Source organism: Symphodus melops (assembly GCF_947650265.1).
Source record: "Symphodus melops genome assembly, chromosome: 9".
NCBI lineage: Eukaryota > Metazoa > Chordata > Actinopteri > Labriformes > Labridae > Symphodus > Symphodus melops.
In genome coordinates this window covers 4,570,063-4,588,145 of record NC_136699.1, presented here as the reverse complement: position 1 = coordinate 4,588,145, position 18,083 = coordinate 4,570,063, and the positions used below count along the sequence as shown (strand labels likewise).

The 18,083-nt window shown below is 40.6% G+C and overlaps 3 protein-coding genes across 4 annotated transcripts in view; 2 read left to right on the top strand and 1 right to left on the bottom strand.

Moving 5' to 3' along the window:
- elp1 (elongator acetyltransferase complex subunit 1) overlaps window positions 1–2,180 on the top strand; it is a 12,000-nt gene extending 9,820 nt beyond the window's left edge. For both annotated transcript variants that reach the window (XM_079351696.1, XM_079351695.1), the window contains exons 31-36: window positions 55–168; window positions 299–398; window positions 496–623; window positions 855–1,006; window positions 1,752–1,830; window positions 2,027–2,180. In XM_079351696.1, coding sequence (XP_079207822.1) covers window positions 55–168; window positions 299–398; window positions 496–623; window positions 855–1,006; window positions 1,752–1,830; window positions 2,027–2,094 — 641 coding nt within the window. In that variant the 3' untranslated portion in view covers window positions 2,095–2,180. The remainder of the gene's footprint in view (window positions 1–54; window positions 169–298; window positions 399–495; window positions 624–854; window positions 1,007–1,751; window positions 1,831–2,026) is intronic.
- Window positions 1–18,083, top strand: part of slc49a3 (solute carrier family 49 member 3) — a 285,285-nt gene that overhangs the window by 22,569 nt on the left and 244,633 nt on the right. The window lies entirely within an intron of this gene.
- LOC306829820 (putative carboxypeptidase X1) lies at window positions 2,319–17,208 on the bottom strand. Its single transcript, XM_079352990.1, has 14 exons — window positions 16,856–17,208; window positions 11,572–11,681; window positions 11,314–11,453; window positions 10,841–10,925; window positions 9,336–9,495; window positions 9,159–9,250; window positions 8,166–8,289; window positions 5,902–6,098; window positions 5,635–5,814; window positions 4,978–5,175; window positions 4,781–4,877; window positions 3,900–4,039; window positions 3,579–3,681; window positions 2,319–3,360 (listed from the first exon to the last, which is right to left on the bottom strand). The coding sequence occupies exons 1-14, from the start codon at window positions 17,187–17,189 to the stop codon at window positions 3,053–3,055; spliced, it is 2,268 nt and encodes a 755-aa protein (XP_079209116.1). The 5' UTR covers window positions 17,190–17,208; the 3' UTR covers window positions 2,319–3,052.

The following is an 18,083-nucleotide window of genomic DNA, read 5'->3' as shown; positions in this document are numbered from 1 at the left end:
GAAAAAAACATGTTTGTTTTGTTTATTGCATTGTGTGATGTGGTCTTGTTTCAGCCGTCAGCAGTCAGACCGCCTTCCTGGAGGCTCAGGTAGCGACGTTCACCCGGCACAGGACTCGGCTGGCTGTGGTCAGAGAGCAGAAAGAGAAGGCCAGGCTGGACATGCTGGGTGAGAAGTTGTCGGAATCAGCTTGACTTTCACCGTCTTGAGAAAAGGATGAAGTAGAAAAGCATGTGATGGTTGTATTCTGCCCTCTGTGTCGTTCTAAAAACCTGTGACCCTGTTTGTCCCTGGTCAGATGAGGACGGTCCAGACTGTCCTGATGCGGAGCTTTACTCTGAAGCCAGCAGTGTGCTGACCGGCTCCAAATACTCCCACAGCAACTCCCGCATCTCCTCGTAAGACCTTCACACTCCCCTTAAGTCCAGTACGGTAAAGTGTGCCCGTGAGGAGGACGCTTGTTATACTTTTGGTGATTCGATGCTCTGCCTGCAGGAGATCGTCAAAGAATCGCCGGAAAGCCGAGCGGAAGAAGATGAGTCTGAAGGAGGGAAGCCCGATGGAGGACCGAGCGCTGATGTGTGCTATGAGTGACATCATCACCACTGTGGACAAGATGAGAGGTTCGGGAACAAACATTTGCAGGCTTTAGATCTCTAGAATCTTTACTTCACTTTAAAGAATTAGATTTTGCAATAAGGGGATGGAAGTAAAAGAGCAGCCGTGGACGATGGAAGTGTGGTCCTGTTTTTCAGAAACACTTAATCAGCACTAGTTTGAACCGCAGAGTTCTGTAGTTGTCTGTGCAATCAGAGTTGTTGGACTCACGTTGTCCCTCCCCTCTCCCCTTCCAGAGGAAATGCACGGCCTGCTGAAGGCGCTGCTGCTGTTCCAGTTGGACAAACAGGCAGAGAAGCTGCAGAAGTCGTACGAGGAGGCTCTGCAGATGATGGAGGCAGCGCTCCCCGAGGTGTGGCCCGAAGGCCTGCAGAACAATCAAGCTCCGGTAAATAAAACAACATGTTATCACATCATTAAACCTGCACTGACATGCTCTCAACAGATCTCCTTGAAAGGACTCTTTCTCACAGTGTTTTCACATTCTTGACTCGGCGAAAACCATCTGAACAGACTGTAGGGTTTAAACTTGGTAAATAGATAGATAGATAGATAGATAGATAGATAGATAGATAGATAGATACTTTATTGATCCCGAGGGAAATTCAAGGCATCCAGTAGCAGTATACAGACAGGCAGGACACAAGACATTAGTTACAATACACACCCGCTGTTCCCCCCCCCCCCTGTATACAAAATCCCCCAAACAAGATATAGCAGCCCCTATGTGACTAAGAATAAACATAATTATATGTTAAACCTGTGCAGTTAGCATTAGCAGTTAGACTTAAAACTAATATAGCATAATGTACATAACCTGTGAGGAGAGAAAAACATGTGTTGGTTAAAAGAGACCTGTAAACAGTTAAAGAGCCTTAGAAACAGAGTGCTGACCTTCTAGAAACTAGTTACATGTGCATGTACAGAGGTGTTTGAGCTTATGCCAGAGGTGTGAGTACAGAATCCAAATGAGAAATGATTGTAAATGTGAAAAAGGAAAAGAAATTACTCACACATACATGCATGCTTCTGTTTGCAGTATTTTTCTCTGATTTCTAACATTTTGAAATAATCTTGTGTTTCTTCTTCTTTGTATTTGTAAATCAAACTGTGGCCTCTTTCTTTCTTTTTAGTTAACTGGACCAAACTCGACTGCAAACAGCATCATGGCGTCTTTCCAGCAGCAGCAGAGAGCTGCAGCTCCACAACAAGGTCAGTACAATTTAAGAGGTTAAATTAGACTTCTTTGTGTTGTTATCTCAACTCTACAGGCAAAACAAGAATAACATTCGTTAAATTCAGTGTGCCACAGGTCATTGATTTATTTTTATTTTCAGTCACAGTTTGCACAACTAACACTATTTCCAATATTTTCAGTGACTTTTATGAAATCTTTTTGTCTTTGTAGCCGCTGAAGTCCTGACGCCACCAAAGATGAGGAACGGTGTCAAGTGGAAGCTGACTGTTCTCACATGAGTTAGTTTTGTTATGGAATTTGTTTTAACTGTAAATTCTGATGATTATTATGTCATAAATAAAGATTCAGGTAATGTCCCCTCTCACTTAATGTCTTTGTTTTCAATCTCTGAAATCCAGAAACTTTCTGCACTCTATAGTCTGACTTCATTATAAATCATTCAGCCCACCACAACATGACAACAATGTCTTTTAAAGTAGAAATGAAAACTGACTAGTTTCCCTTTATGTGGATCAGCAGTTTTTTTTATTGTATTTGTAAGAACTGAGCTCATGATGACATCACTGAAAACAAGAGTTTGGCTTCAAATACATTTTTCGTCTTGAGGATCGATGAGCCTGTGCTCAGCCGTGCTACTCATCCAGGCTGCAGCTCGAGCAGGAACAGAAGGCTTTCAAGATCAGAGTAATCCAGCGCACACCATGACTGTTCAGACAGACTTTAAAGTTGAATGAATATATGAAACATTTCTCAGGTTCGCTCTCCACTTGATATTAAAAATACCTGAGTTGATATTTCGTGTAATGAGATGACTTTAGTTGTCACGTGACTTGTAATTATTTATCACCACCTGGTGATAGAAGATCATTGTAAAGCTACACCTGATGCTGATCCAGTGCAGAGCAGACCTTAGGACGCCACAGTTCAAAACGCCTTGTTCACACCAATATTTGATATGCATCAAACTTTACAGTCTATCTGAACAGTCCTGGTGTGCGCAGGGTTACTCTGACAATTATCTTATTTAAAGGAAATCGCTCCCTCAGTTTGTTCTGCTGCTGCACAGCAGTAGAGAACGCTGTTTTGTTCTCAGGCGTGTTTGTCTACTGGTGTAAAAGTTTCATGGTGCCTGCTGGTGGCCCATGATAAATAAGATCGTGTAAAATCCTGACATGAACCCAGTGAGAATGAGTGTCTCTGAACCAAGTCCTGCTCTGTTCTCACGTTTAATCACCGTCAGGCCTTCTTCGCCCGTTTGGCAGCCGCAGCGGCACGTCGCTGGTTCATGGCTTTGGTGGTGACGCGGAGCTTACGCAGTCGGAGCTGTCGTAGCCGGAGCTGCATGTCTTTGGGCAGTTTGCCTCCTTTTGCTAAAATCTCTTGGAGCCTCTGTTTGGGCATCTTGGTGAGGTTGAAGTCACAGATGGTGGGGAAGAAGTCGTACATGACCTGACAGGTGCGAGAGGAGGGGAAGTAGCCCTCTGCGCTGACTGTCACCCTGTACTCCCCGGGGTTCAGGAGCCGCCAGTAATCTCCATCAGCAACTGGAAGTGAAGCAATTTACACAAGGAAACAGTAAACACTCAGGACATGATGAGAGAAAATACTGGCAAAATGAAAAGCATCCTAAGCACTTTGTAAAACACATTTCTGAAATGCAAACAACAAATCAAGAGTAAAATCCTCTAGACTTCCATATTAGTGTGTCATTATGAGGTACAGCCTTTGATTTAAAAAAATATCTGATGAGAGATATTAGTACCTGATCTGATATGATGATCGATGTCGTCCACTTTAATAACGGCATCTGGTATACCAGCCTCTGTGTCTCTGTCACGAATTACACCTTTAATCCCACGGTGGACCTAAAAAGAAGAAAAGGAAACAAGAAACAAGACAGGGATTTCAACTTTTGTTCCCATGTATGGACCCATCTTATCTCAGATGTTAAACAAATAAGGTTAGTTAAAAATTAAAGAATGTAAAGAAATGATGTTCAACTGTAGAGGCAACCCAAACACGATGAAAAGACGTGATTAAAATGATCAGTATCTCAGTTAAAAGTCATCAAAGGCAGCCAGACCTGCTCCATGTAAACCAGCAGAGACTCTCTGTTGTTCTCCCACTCGATGGGAAGCTCGCTGGCGTGAGGGAATTTATCACAGGATAACTCCACGGTCACCTCGAAGCAGTTTGTGTGCAGGTAGCTGAAGTCATTCATACCTTCAAGGGGACAAAACAAACAGAAATCAGTCTTTATTGCAGATCTGATGCTGTATGCGTTCACAACAGCTAAAGGAAATGTAAGAAACTGTCACATTTCTTTTCTTAATGATAAGACTTAATTATGTTAATAAATGTTTTCAGCCTTAATACTTAGATGCATCTAAAACTATTTCTTAGGCAATCAAATATTTAAAAAGAACAGTCTGTGTGAAGTTGCACAAAATTGTTTGATGGTTATTGAACGTAGAATATACAGTTGAAATAAGTTGATTGCTCTTTACTTAACAGCCATCTTAAATACTCTTTAAAATCTGTTAAAATATCTTCGATTGATTGACAAACAGATGAATTACTTGTTTTTATTTTGAAGTCAAAAAACAAAATAAAAAATTCTGTTCGAAAAGTTCTGTGTTTTTTTTTTAATTCTTTCCATTTTTAAACATCAAGACAAAAACAGAAAGTACAATTGGCACACCAGCTGCAGAACATCATGCAAAAACTCACTTTGATTCGAGGAATCAGGATTGCTGATATGTTGATTAAGAGAGTCACAATCACTACATGAGAAATTAACCAAACAAAAACACAAAATCTCATAAAGTATTAAAAAAAGATATAATGTGCTGCAGGAAGGAGCCACATTTCACCAAAGCAAACCTTTCACTTTATACCCATGCTTTTTGAAACTGGATTTATTCCTTGACTGAATCAGAGTTTAAAAAACACACACATTCTTACTTCCTGGTACGTTGTGCCACTCGGCTCCATTGATGATGTTGTTGTATCTGAGGAAGTCCTTGTTGTGACACGGCCGCCGGTCTGGGTTGGACATCACCTGGTTATAACAGCAGACACAGAAATATGTTCAGGAAAAAGGTGGTTCCACCCGGGGGGGATTTTTGAGGGCAGGAAGGGGAAAGAGATGTCGGATAAACCTGATTGGTGCTGGCGTACGCTGTGGCCAACCAGCGGAAAAAGCTCTCATCAGAGGTGGCCGTGTGTTCCTGAGGTGCCCAGTCCCGGGTCATGTCAAACGGGTAAGTGACCACCAGCTCTCCACCGTGGAGGTTAGCGCCCAGAACAAACGGGATGTTCTGCATCCAGTTGATCACAGCCCTGGTCTCTGACGCCACCTAGGGATGACCATGAAAAGTGAACTAATCAGTTTATTAAAATCATCTGTGTACACAGCTTTAAAGTTTTCCACAGTTGTCTTACTACGTCAGAGTATTAAAGATATTTCTATTCTTGATCCTGATTCTTTTTTTCCTCTTTCTTTATTTATTCAAAGTGTGAGAAAATAAGCCAACTTTGGATTGTTTTTATTCCTTAAAACAAAAGCCTACAGACAAATGGTGGGTGATAAGGTGCCAAATTCCTCCTCTAAAGTTCAACACTTCCCTAAAAGTGGAAGCTACACTTATCAAATACGACAAAAGCACTGCTAAGAACAAAAATAAGGTTAAGAGAAAGAGAGACAGGACAAAATAAAGTTTGTAATTTTAAAAGCCGAGGGTGAAGCTGCAGTGCTTATTTAGAATAAATGATGTGCTTTTTTTCACTGCATGTGTCAGAGTGTTTATGAAACGTACAAAAGCGTCCTCTGAGGTGTATTGCTCTGGGATGGGGAAGTAGTGGTTGATGAGTTTGGACCGGTCCGTCTCCAGCTCGATGGCGTTCCACATCACTGAGTTAAGATCAGCAAAGTTGTGGTTCATGTCGATGCCTTCATAGCTGTAACGACCGAAAGCCCAGCCCGCCAACTCTGAGCCCTGAGGAGCAGAGAGAGAAGAGTGAAGCCTCGCTCTTATCCTGTCACGGTCACTGACGTCTGGAACCGTGGAGATTACAACACGCACCTTCTTAAAAGCCATCTCATATCCGTCAGGGTTCATGGAAGGCAGCAGGTGGATTCGAGTGTCTTTGATGAGGCGGACAATGCGCTGGTCACCGCGTTTGTACTCCTGACACATGTACTCCATGAGATTGAGCAGAATTTCTCGACCCAGCACCTCATTCCCATGCATCCCTGCAACATACCGAAACTCTGGTTCTCCTGCAGGGGGGGCCATAACACAAACATAAGCATGGAGTTAAGAGCACAGCATTTAATATAGTACATATTCTAACATGTTTAATGTTTTATTGATTCTGTTTTTTTAAGTGTAATTGAGTTATTAGAGGGGAAAAGTCCAGCTGAATCATACTCTCTGCATGTGACACATGTATTTACCAGAGATCCTTGTTTTTTAAACAGTACAATTTAAGGTAAGAAGACCTCATTTAAATGTTGATACTTAGATACAGTCTGTGCTTTCATGAAATCTCCTGCACAGATCAACCTCTGAGAGCGGCCCCAGTGAAAGGCCTGGACCTGTTTCCTGTTTGTTCTGCATACACTGCACTGACAGGCAGCTCTGAAATCTCACACATCCTCCTCACAACTCTGTGTATGAGGAAGACTTCAGCCCACTTTGGGTTTCTCACATGCTGGTTGTGCTGGTTATCTTGGTTTGTCCAGAGTAGTTTTGCATGCAGCCATCACTTTGCGTTTATACAAAATGTGTTTTCATTTCAGTTTATCTGGTTTTGCTTTTTTTCTTTTCTGTAACATACAAATGTTAGAATTTGGCCCATGCACGTTAAATTAATTAATCTTACCCTTATTAGACATAAAATAAAAACAAGTTGCCCAGCCAACACAGCATCGCCGACATTGATTACATAACCAAGTTTGTTCTGACTTTAACCACTCAGAGGACAGAAAATAGTGAAAACACATGGAACGTTAACTTGCACCACACCAATACTTGCCACTGGAAACAAGACATGAGGTGAACAACCAAATCAGGTCACAGACTGAGTTGAGTGTGTAAGGGAAACACTGATATTTTCCTTAGTGACAATTATCTGAAGTCCCAGCCCATAGAGTGTTTGACTCATTTGTTAGGCATGAAGCCTGCCGATGGTACCACCATGCTAAAACTGTCTCAACGCCATTTTCAGTCAAACTAACAATAGGAAAAGAGATGGAGTCGAGACGGGTCTTAAGACTCCCGACAAACAGCTATGCTGCAACCTGACATGAATAACATGTCAGGTTGTGGAGTCAAGACCCAGACTTCCCTCTCTCCGCCACGTATTCCACCTCCCTCTGAAGAATACAGAGGCCTTCCTAGGCCAGGCGGGATGTGTAATCCCTCCAGGGAGCTCAGGGTCAACCCCAGGGTCTCCTCCGAGTTGGACTTAACCGGATAAGTGTAAACTAAGCAGTTGTTTATTTTCTTATCTTGTATTCATCCAAAATTTTCCAAACAGGAGAACCCACGCCTGAGCTGAACTTGAGATAAATCTGAGTTTGTATTTCTTTGTGATCTTTCTAAAAGAAGCTTTATTGTGATGGTCACAGAACCTGCTCATGCATGCACTGATACAACCTGGGTTTTACCTGCTACTGCTCTAAAAAATGTCCAGAAACTGGAGTGTCTGAGTCTGAGTACATGAACATTGCTATCCGTGTGCTCCCCTTTTTCTGTGATTCATTTTGGCGGGAAAACGTCTCCACGTGGGATGAGTTGAGGAAGGCCAAAGAAAATATTTGTTGACCTCAGAGCAAACCAAGTGTTACTCCGGTCTGTGTGAGTTTATGTTTCACACAGTGAAGGACTGCCTGTGTCATTTCAGAGGGTTGGGATACAGTGCCAGCTCCAATCCCCTCTGACCACTTAGATTACTGTGATCACACAGCAGCGTCTGTCCCTCATTAGACTGAATGATTTCTTTTAGTGCGGCAGAACAAGTGTGGCAGTGGTAGCATGTAGATGGCTGAATATTTAGTTACAGATGTGTTTAAAACCTTCTCCATTAGAAAGAGTTTTTATCTTTGACTTGTTACAAACATAAAGAGCTCAACCAAAAAATCTATTTTTGTAAAATACAGTAAGACCCAAATTACCAATTTAAAATATTAGTTGCATTTAGGTCTTTGAATTGAAATGTTTGTCCACAACTGGATCTTCGTCATTTTAGAAATAACCCACAATGGACATCAGGTTAATGTTGTCCTCTTTTTAAACAGATCAGAGAGAGTTTATTCATCCCCTCTGTCTCCCGTGTGTCTCACCCAGTTCGTGTTTTCCAGGGTTGTCAGAGATCTCCATGACGTAGAGCTTCAGGCCCGTGTAACTCTTGCCGATGCTGTAGATCCGGGTGATGTCAGGACAGGCCTCGTTCACCGACTTCATCAGCTGGAAAGCAAAAACAAAGCTGTGTGAAGACGTGAGAATGAGAAAAGGAGACTGGCCTCTGACAGTTCTGCATGTATGATGTACAGTTAGGGCTGAACAACTTCATGAGCTCGCTCTTCTCTTTAAGTGCACTGTGGTGCGTTTTCTGTCTGAGAGAAAGTACTTTGTACATCACAGATGAAAATGGAGGCTCGTGCCTGAATACCAGCAGGGCACTAAAGTAATCAATCAATCAATTCATCAATCTTTATTTGTACCGCACCAATTCACAACAGGTGTAATCTGGAGAGATTTTACAAAAAGCAGGTAAAAGACGAAAGCTCATCTATTTTACATTTTTAAATGACAAATTTGATCTTCTAAACATTTTGAATATAACGCTTTTAAACTTGCAAAGACTCTCAGAATTTGCCTTGCACCTTAATGTGTGCATTTTTTTATTGACTTTAGAGATACTATTAGGTTGGTTAGTCGCCTGTCTGCAGAGCAACTTGCACTTTTGTCCCGAGTCTGGTCTCAGTAGTTAATTTTTGAATGTATTTTCACATGTGGACATGTCTGTTTGTTTCTGTGGGCTGTTTTCAAATGCAGCACGGCGTCTCCACTCTGACCACTGGTAGTGACAGCGATGTGAGGACGCTGCCATGAGGGAGTGAAGCTTCCCATAATATTTGTTTATGGTCTGACTCCAACCAGACCGCACACACACTGTGGGAGCTTCCATAACTTTTCCAACTGCTCAAAGTAACCAGAGATAACAGATTGAAGTGACAACTCCATTAGTATTGTGATCCATGAAAAGCAAAAAGATAGCCCTCTTCACAGGATAAGCATCATCATTTAGGTTCATCATTCAGACACTGCTTAACCTTTCTCATCTCTTTGTAGTTGTGGTGTCTGAAGTCCAGTTTGTCTTTGGACGCTGCCGGCTCTGTCTGCCATGGGTAGATATTTTTTGGATCTATAAAAAGAGTTGAAGTGAGTTTGAAAGAGAATAAAAAAAAGGTCCAACATTTTCATCTGGATCAAATCTTTACGTCCTCTACCTGGGACAGTGCAGCCCAACACCTCGGCCCTGAGGCAGATGTCGCCCTGCGTGCCGTTCTCGTACCACGTCTGTGGGTTGATCCGGATGTAACGGGCCACGGTGGAAGTGTTGAATAGAGCGAGGACGGGCGTCTCTGCATCCTGGTTTCCTTCAAATACCTGCAGCATAAATAGACAGTGAAAAACGAGAAATCTAAAATCTTGTGGAAGAAGAAGTTAAAGATGCAAAACACCAAAATAATGATGGTGAAATTCTGCTGAGGAGATTTGGCCCTTTGACTTTGATGGTAGTGATAAATATCTTCCATGATGGAATTCTAGTCACATTTCTAATTTGCTCTGTTTTTCTCATTTGTCTCTACTGAATATGTAAACCTGTGTGCTGCTACCATGGAAAAAAAAAGTCTTTGCATGATTGACACTTCTTGCCCACATGTGGTTATGGCACACACGCACTATAACCAGCTGAATACACAAACATGAGGCGACGACTTCAAGCTAGTTCAGGCGGTTAACTCGAGCTGCATTAATCTCACACTCCACATGCCTCATTCTCAATAATCACCTGACGACACCTCCACTGGTCTATTTGAGCTGCAAGATTTCTGACCTGCACCAGTGCTGCACTCTTTCTCAGCCCCACCACCACCACCTGTAGGCTCCGACTGGAGGATTCAAGATATCATCCCAACACTACTTAAATCTCGGCATGTAAATTAAAGCTGAGAAGAGTGATGAGGTCTGAGCCTGGACGCCAAACACAAACTGTGTTCTGCTGCTGCAATAAATATTTGAAACGATACAAACGTGAGTTGTTTGACTAAACTAAGCAAGTATGCGGTATTTCCTCAGCCTTTTAAGGTAAACAGTGTAAGGCAGAGGAGGCTCATAACTTTTATAAAACCTGACAGAGCTGCTTACAGAACTATATAAACAGTGTTTTATCCTTGAGAAAAGCAGGAACTGTTTAAACATGTAAATGTTGCTCGATTGTTTTATCGCTCTTAAAGAAGAAATAAATATTTTAGCAGGAAGCACTGATGATTAAACCCACTCTTGGTCGAAGGGTGGGAAATTTCTTGGGATGAATTTTTTCCTTTCTTATTATCTTCTATAAACCAACATTCAGTTGCCAAGTGGAGTTTAACACAGTTAATATTATTTATTACCAATATACAAAGTCAGCCTGTCCTGGTCAATCTTGGGACCTTCAAGGCCCGGCCTGGTTAATTTCTTCAGGGAAATTAAAAAAACAGGAGCTGGTTAGTTTTGTCTGTCATCTGCTGACTTCTTCCTTCAATGGTGCTTAAATGGCTTCGGCTATGTGGTTGTAATTTAATTCAAATGATAATGGTGGTGGGGGGGGAATATAATCACAAAAGTATTTGTCTTTTCTTATGAATAGAATGTCAATGTTGTGACAAGCTGTGAAATGTGGACCAAAAATTAGGACGAATGTATAAAAGTGGAGAATAAAAAGAAGTCCTCTTGAACGTTCACTTACGGCCTCTTCAGTCCCGTTCATACTCGGCTTCCAGACCAGCGAGTCATTACTGAACTGCACCTTGTAGGTGTACACCACGTCCCAACTGTGTGTGAATGGGAAACATTTAGATCTTCACACTTGAAACGTGACACACAAAAGAACCGTGCAGCAGAGCTCGAGACACAATAAAAACCCCACAATGAATCGTTACTATTACTTATATCAGAAAAGAGCGAAATAAAGGAGAGAGAAGTCTGTAAAGTATGTGTCTTTAAAATAATCAGAACTATACAGTGAAGGCCAATGGAAAGATTTGTGTTGTCATGTAATCAAACAAATGGTGTGCAGGTACAGTGCTATTTTAAAGTCACATAAACTGTACAAAAGTTACATATTTTGGGAGATATCAGCGTCATTTAACGTCTTTGAAAAGGAACTACATTTCCCAGAGCTCCCTTGGACTTTCGACAATCGTCACCTTAATAACTTACCTCCAGATGGAGTTTCGACCCTGCAGGAGGACGCCAATAAAGCGAGTCAGTCGTAGAGCGTCGACCTCCAGCCACTGCTTCTTGTCTCTGTACTGAGCACACCAGGCTCCGTCGTAGATGTCTCCATCCTCGATCCCAGACTGCAACACACATGCACACACAGGTACATGATACAAAGAAACACACACTGATATTAGTTGTGTGTAGGATGTGTGGATGTTTTTTTTTTGTTTGCTGATAGTCTGTGAGTGATCATACCTGGATGTTGAGTCGTCCTCGGTGGGGGCCCAGACCTCTGCGCTTAAAGGAAGACGCCTTAAGCTGATAGTCTTTGACCTTCAGGGACTCCAGACCCAGCGGAGGACATTCTGACACGTTACACAAGAGTTAAATCACCATCTGAACAACATTCAACCATAACAGTAAAATGTTCTAGAGGACAGATTTATTGTGAGTTTATCGTGGAATATAGACTGTAAATAAGAAGTCAACTTACAGGCTTTGGGTTTGAAGTGAAGCTGAATGAAAATGGTGTTTATTCTTTATTTGCTGTCCAATTTACAATGAGACAACATTACAGTAGGTTATGCTTTAAGCATGGCTACCAAACGATTACCAAGTCAGGCCTCTCGTTCACATATAATCACCCCTGACTTCAACACAACAGGTTGACAAAACCCCGAAATCAAGACTTCAAAATAATGGTTAAACCAACTAGTTGGTGATGGAGAGGTTACTATGTCTATGTCTCATTTACAGTCTATATTGTGCATAGACTAAACATTGAATTCATAAAAGCTCTAAAAGGAACAAGGACAAGGAGACTACAAGTCAGAGGGACAACAAGTAAAGAAATAGGAGTCTTGGTTGAGTCTTTGAAATTTAAAGTCTCAACTTATGTCTTTCATGACTTCTAGTGTCTTAAAGTTTTAAAATTAGTCCACAGCACACACAGTTGGAAAAATAAGTTGTTCATATCCATGTTAATAGACACTGACTTTATTTTCTGGTAAATGCAGAAGTTGCAAAATCCTTGCAAAAAGTTGCATAAACCTTCATGGAACCATCATCTCTCACACTTTGCATTTCTCCTGAATGCACTCTACAGTGTATGCAGGTTTACACAGGATATGTACTACAGTTATACAGGCACATACACATGTTGTTGTCCTGAACATACAAGAAAAATGCAAACAGGTGCAGGGAAAATGTCCTGCAAAATGCAAAGAAATGTTTTAACTGGCGAAAAAAAAGGTCTGAAGGTACAAACGTTACCCTGTTTCAAATAGAGCTGCTCTTTGGGAGCTGAACTGTCTGAACTGATATGAACACAAACCTGACCTGGGGGAGCTGAGGGCAAAGGGAAAAAAGGGAAGAAAGGAGTAGAAACATTTTTTGTGATGCATATTAGTGATAAAACAGAGGAGATTTATCTCATTGTCTCAATGTGGCAAATGACAGAGGAGAGATGAAAGCAGAAGAAGTGTAAAAATATCATCAATGCAGAAATGTGTTTGACCAACAACTCGTCCAGCGTCCTCTGCTGCCGTCTTTAAACCTCAGACAGACGCTCATTGTCTGCAGGGTTCAGTCCGGTTCATACTGTGTCGTCCTGCCAGGAGGCTTTACTGGCTGCTAAAAAGTCCCTGGCTGAGGTACAGAGGCAGAAAATAAATGCTAAATGTAGGTGGCATTTCATTTAATCACCTCTTTCCCCATTTTGCCTTGTAGACCAGTTGGCTCAGTGCTGTCGTACAGTGTTACTCAGCTCTAATGAGTTTGTAATGTCTTTGTTGTTGATGTGACCGGTGGATTCCTGCCAAACCTCAAACTACTGAAGCTGAGCCAGAGAGACCTGGCAAGCTCACAGAGATGCCCAGAGGAGAAAAAAAAACATTCATTAAACTTTGTCACACTGAGGAAGCCCCTAACTCAGTGTGATTTATTCTTTTTCTCCCAGTTAAATTGATTTACAGATAATTACAGTGTGATGGTTTAGGGGGGACATCTTGATTTATTTTGTGTGGCAAAGACGGAAACAAGGACAACTCAGTTTTGTAGAGCACAGCACGTTTTCTCTTTGTCTCCTCCTGCTTTGAACTGAGGACTTTAGTACACAAGAAAAAATGTGTACTAATACCCCACAATGCCTCAGTGCTTTACACCTTGCACTTTAGATCAGATCACCCAGGAGGGATGGTAATGCAAGGTGTAAAAAGGGCTTCAGTCTTAATTGACTTGTCTGAAAATGGTGTCTGTAACCATGACATGCTACTTGATTATAAGCTGTTAAAAACTCAACATGACGACCTAACTAATCAAAATATTGCCATTGTGCACTTTAAGCAAAAAGGAGGAATGTCGAGAATGAAGTTGAAATACAATTTGGTTACATTTCTTGAAGTGCATGGTGATAAGAAATCTTTCACGTCTCATTATTTATTGAGACGCCTTGTATTGATCTTGTCTGATCGTTTATTGTGAAGCACTTTGGGCAAACTAAAACACAAACTAAAACTTTACACACCTCTGCATCCCATACTTGAACATATTTTTGTATTGTGACGTCGTTAAGAACTTGTGCAATTTCTTAATAAAAGAATTCAAGTTCCATTTGTTTTTTATTCTGTTTTTTAAAAACTGAAACTTCCAATCCACTGTGCGAAAATAACTCAACTAAATTAGCTAAAGTCTGTAAACTAGTAAACACTGGACAAGTGGAATCAGCCTTAATTCTTCCTGTTGTGATCGAGGAACCCGTGAAGTTGTCCATTTGTGCAGTAAAGCCCTTCACCGAAAAAGCGGTCTCCATTTCTCACACAGAGAAAAGGAAGGTATGACACAGGACGTTGAAAATGTCTATGCATGGCGATTAAAGAGGACCCTAGAAGTGTTGAAAGATTCATTTAAAAGCAAAGTGGAAAAAAACAACAGTGTACTGCATGAACACCACAGTCCTTTTAATTAGTAGGAGGTTATATAATAAGGTATTTTCACACACATACGCTCTTTACATGGCAACTTGTCTCATAGTCAACATAACTCCTTTGTTGGCAGACTGACCTGATTTTAACGGCAGCTCTGTTTTTACAGGAAGTAAACGTCCCTTACTAAGCATTTATTTCCTTCACAAGCCGATCTTTGTTGAGACTTTCACCTCTTGATACATGCATCATTATAAAAGTTCTCTATGTACACAAACTTTCCCGGTCCAGTGCTCATACTCATATATGGATGTAATCTCAAGAATTTGTGGAACATGAGGTTTCTTAAATATACATTTGGAAAGGCAAATACACAAATGGACTGAGAAACAGAGACATGTGAAGCACACGGACTCAAAGCGCACACACACTTCTTCAGAACAAACCTCCACAGAGTAATGTGATTGTTGATGGGTTTAAGTTCAAGTATAAGTAGTATGGGAGCATGCATTTAGTCCATGACTGTGTTTAAGGGTTACCATGAGAAAAAAACGTCCTGATAAGCTTGATTTGTTTTAGTGTTTGACAAGAGATAAGAAAAGAGACGTACAGACTACAGAGAAGACAAAGGCAGACATGAAGAAAATCAAAGAGGAAGCAAACTGAAAAAAATGTTAAATGTCTACCATAGTAAAAAAAAAAAAATCAACTTTGTGTTCATTAGGATTTCTGAACAACTTAGAGTTGTATCAAGCAAAATTGAATACTTTGACTATCACAAGGAAAATGAATATTTTCAGAAAACCCTGAATGATGCAGTTTTCCCATTTTAACGAACTGATCTGAGTGATAGATCTTTTTTACCCAACCAAGATGAGGCGACCCCACATGACACCTCATTTCTTTGTTACCGTTAATATTTTGACATTTAAACAAGACTAGATTCAGGGTTCTCTGTTATTTAAAACTTTTAAAGTAAAGACTACAATTTGAGGCAGCGGATTGAATTAGTTTCCTCCTCGACGGGTTGAGATATATACAGTATGTGGAATATTATTATGGTCATCAGATCTGGGTCTGAAAAAGTGTTGAATTAGCAAATAGTTAGTTAGTTTGGACCTTTTCTTGGGTGGGTTTGCATCAGCCAACAATTCAGTGTGTCTGTGTGAGCTTCAAATTCCCCATTAAACCTTTACACATGGGTGTGAAAGGTATTAATGGGTCTGGAAAACAAAATACCTGAGACTCCTTGAATTGTCCTGACACAGAAAATCCCACATTTAAAGCAAGCAAAGTACCTAAAACTATTTGCCACTAATATCCGACCCGTGTCTGACTGACATACTGTATACAGTTGGGCTAATCCCCATACATACGTGGGACTGTCTCCCTGGCTGCTGACCGGCTCACACTGTGTTTCACCTGAGGTCTGGTTTTCTTAACCACCTTTATCTTCTTGGTGATTCGTTTGGATTTCTTCAGGACTTTTTTGGGCTTCTTTTCTACCTTAATGCTCCTTGTTGACCTCCTTTCTAGAAAAATGCAAACATTATAGGAAGCATACCTCCAGCTCAGACTTCTAGCATTAGGTATGTTTACAGAACATCATTTTATATAAATCTTCGCATTTCAAGAAAACAATGAGACATAGTAAAAATGTTTATCACATGTATCTAAATATTCTCTGATATCAATAATTGGTATCAATTGTTTTGCGAGGTATCATTTCATCCCTACAGCTGAACATGTTTAGAGGTATAGCTCACTAAACCACCAACATATGATATCTAGGACACAGCAAGCAGCACAGTCTTAAGATTGAGATTATGTAACTGCTGATGAAGTGGAGGTTTTGGTTTCAGACATTTACATATGTTTACATTACAATCACTGGGCTGAGGAGTGTGAGGGGTCTTCTGTTTCTTTTTTTTCTTTTTTTCTTTTTTTTGTATTAATCACACAGCTCATCTGGTTTCCATCAGTAGAAAACACACAGCCATGATGTCTCAGAGCACACAGGGTAGAGGGTGGAACATCCTCCCCCAACCCTCGGACACTCACTCTCTGACCGCAGATATGCACAGACCCACAGGGCTCCATTACTCTGGAACTCAACTATGCTTTAAAGGAAACCTGAATGATTCTTTCACTTGATGTTATTTTATGTGAGGCATGGACACAACTGCAACTTCCCCAATCATGGATGATTGACATGTAACTTTCACACACTTTGGTTTGGTATTCTGGATCTGGGGAGCTCTTATTCCCAGACACACATTTTCTCTAACACATTTACTCCTCTTATTAAACTTTCAGTGACTTTTTTCCTCAAGGGAGGCAATTTGTTTGCCTGGTAACTGTAGTAGCATTACTTGTATTGTGCTGGAATGGGGCAATTGTAATGCTTATTGATCAGGCTGTTAAAATCAGCATCATTAAAAAATGAGTGTGGCTGCTCTTCCAAAAAGGCTTCAGTCAAATTAGAAGCTTTCATATAACTAATACATTGAACACAATAAATACTTTCGGATAATATTGTCAACATTTTTAGAGATTCAATTTGAAGTGATAAATTAAAAGCATTAAAATGTTACACATAAAAAAAAACATCCACTCACCTAACTCCAAAGGACCCTCTTCTTCCTCTTTTTCTTCTGTAGGTTTTATTGAAACTTCTTTCTCCCCTGTTTTACCAGCTTCTTCAGTCAGATGCATGCCTGTCTTGGTGGTTTCTGGAGGTTTGGTTATTGTCTTATTATCACCAGTTGTGACTTCTGTGGTGAGAACCTGAGTGGAGTTGGTTTTCCCTGGAGTAAAAAGGACCTTAGATGTTGTTGTAAAAGTTGCATCTGAAGCCACATTCTTTGTGACATTGACAGAAGAGGCTGAAATGAGGAGGAAAGATCCCCAATGAAGACATAAGAGCAGGATGACGTGCAGAGCTCCTGCCATTGTATCCCTTCCCTGCAACTATCCCTTGTACATTTAACCTCCCTGACTCACAACGCAGAGCCATCAAGTCACCAATCACAGTACAAAAACAACTTCCATGCAAGCACTTACAAAATAAAAGCTATGTTGAAGATTTTAAGAGGAAATTGATTTGAAGCTATTTTGATCCTAAAATAAACCCTTAAAGCTCCAGTGAGGAACGTTTATCTCGATCTTGGCGCCCCCTGTGGACAAAGTGGTACATCTGATCTGGTACCAAAAAAAAAAAAGGTTTAAGTGGAGTTTGAAGAATAGCCTATATTATTACTTTTTCTGCCTATACTGTATTTACATATCAGCTAGTTACATTACTAGAAATGTTTGCATTAACGAAAAATGTGAAGGATTGTTGTTGCCCCTGTGAAAAAATTATGCTTGCTGGTAACCACACATAAGCATGCCAGCTTTATGTAACTAAAATTAAAAACAGTTATATAAACTGGGTATTGCAAAGCACGTAATTCACCAATCCTCAGGTTGAGTAAGATTACACTAAATTGTCACATGCATAACATTAGTTTAAAAAAAAAAAAAGAAGAAAACTATAACAAAAGCTTTCAGGATTTCTAATTACTACTTCACCTGGTAAGCCCAAATAATACTGATGTTCAAACAATAGGTCTACATTTAGATAAATTACATTTTCATTGCTTTGGTTGCAAAAATGTCCCTACTACATAACAATTGGTGTGACAAAACGAGTGACCAGCACCTTTAACATCTACAAGTCAGATAATCATGCTTTTATTTTGAAGGTGTGTTAAAACTACTGCATTGGTTTTTCTCGTTGACTTTAAAGTCTTCTCTGCAGAGTTGCTAAACTAAACTAACAGTGTGTTTAAGGATTAAGCTCAG

Coding starts and splice junctions, on each gene's coding strand:
- LOC306829820 (XM_079352990.1), bottom strand. CDS start 17,189: ATGGCAGGAGCTCTGCACGTCATCCTGCTCTTATGTCTTCATTGGGGA. Junction 9,251..9,335: donor GTTGGGCTGCACTGTCCCAG/GTAGAGGACGTA, acceptor CTCTTTTTATAG/ATCCAAAAAATATCTACCCA. Junction 5,176..5,634: donor ACACCTCAGAGGACGCTTTT/GTACGTTTCATA, acceptor GGTCATCCCTAG/GTGGCGTCAGAGACCAGGGC.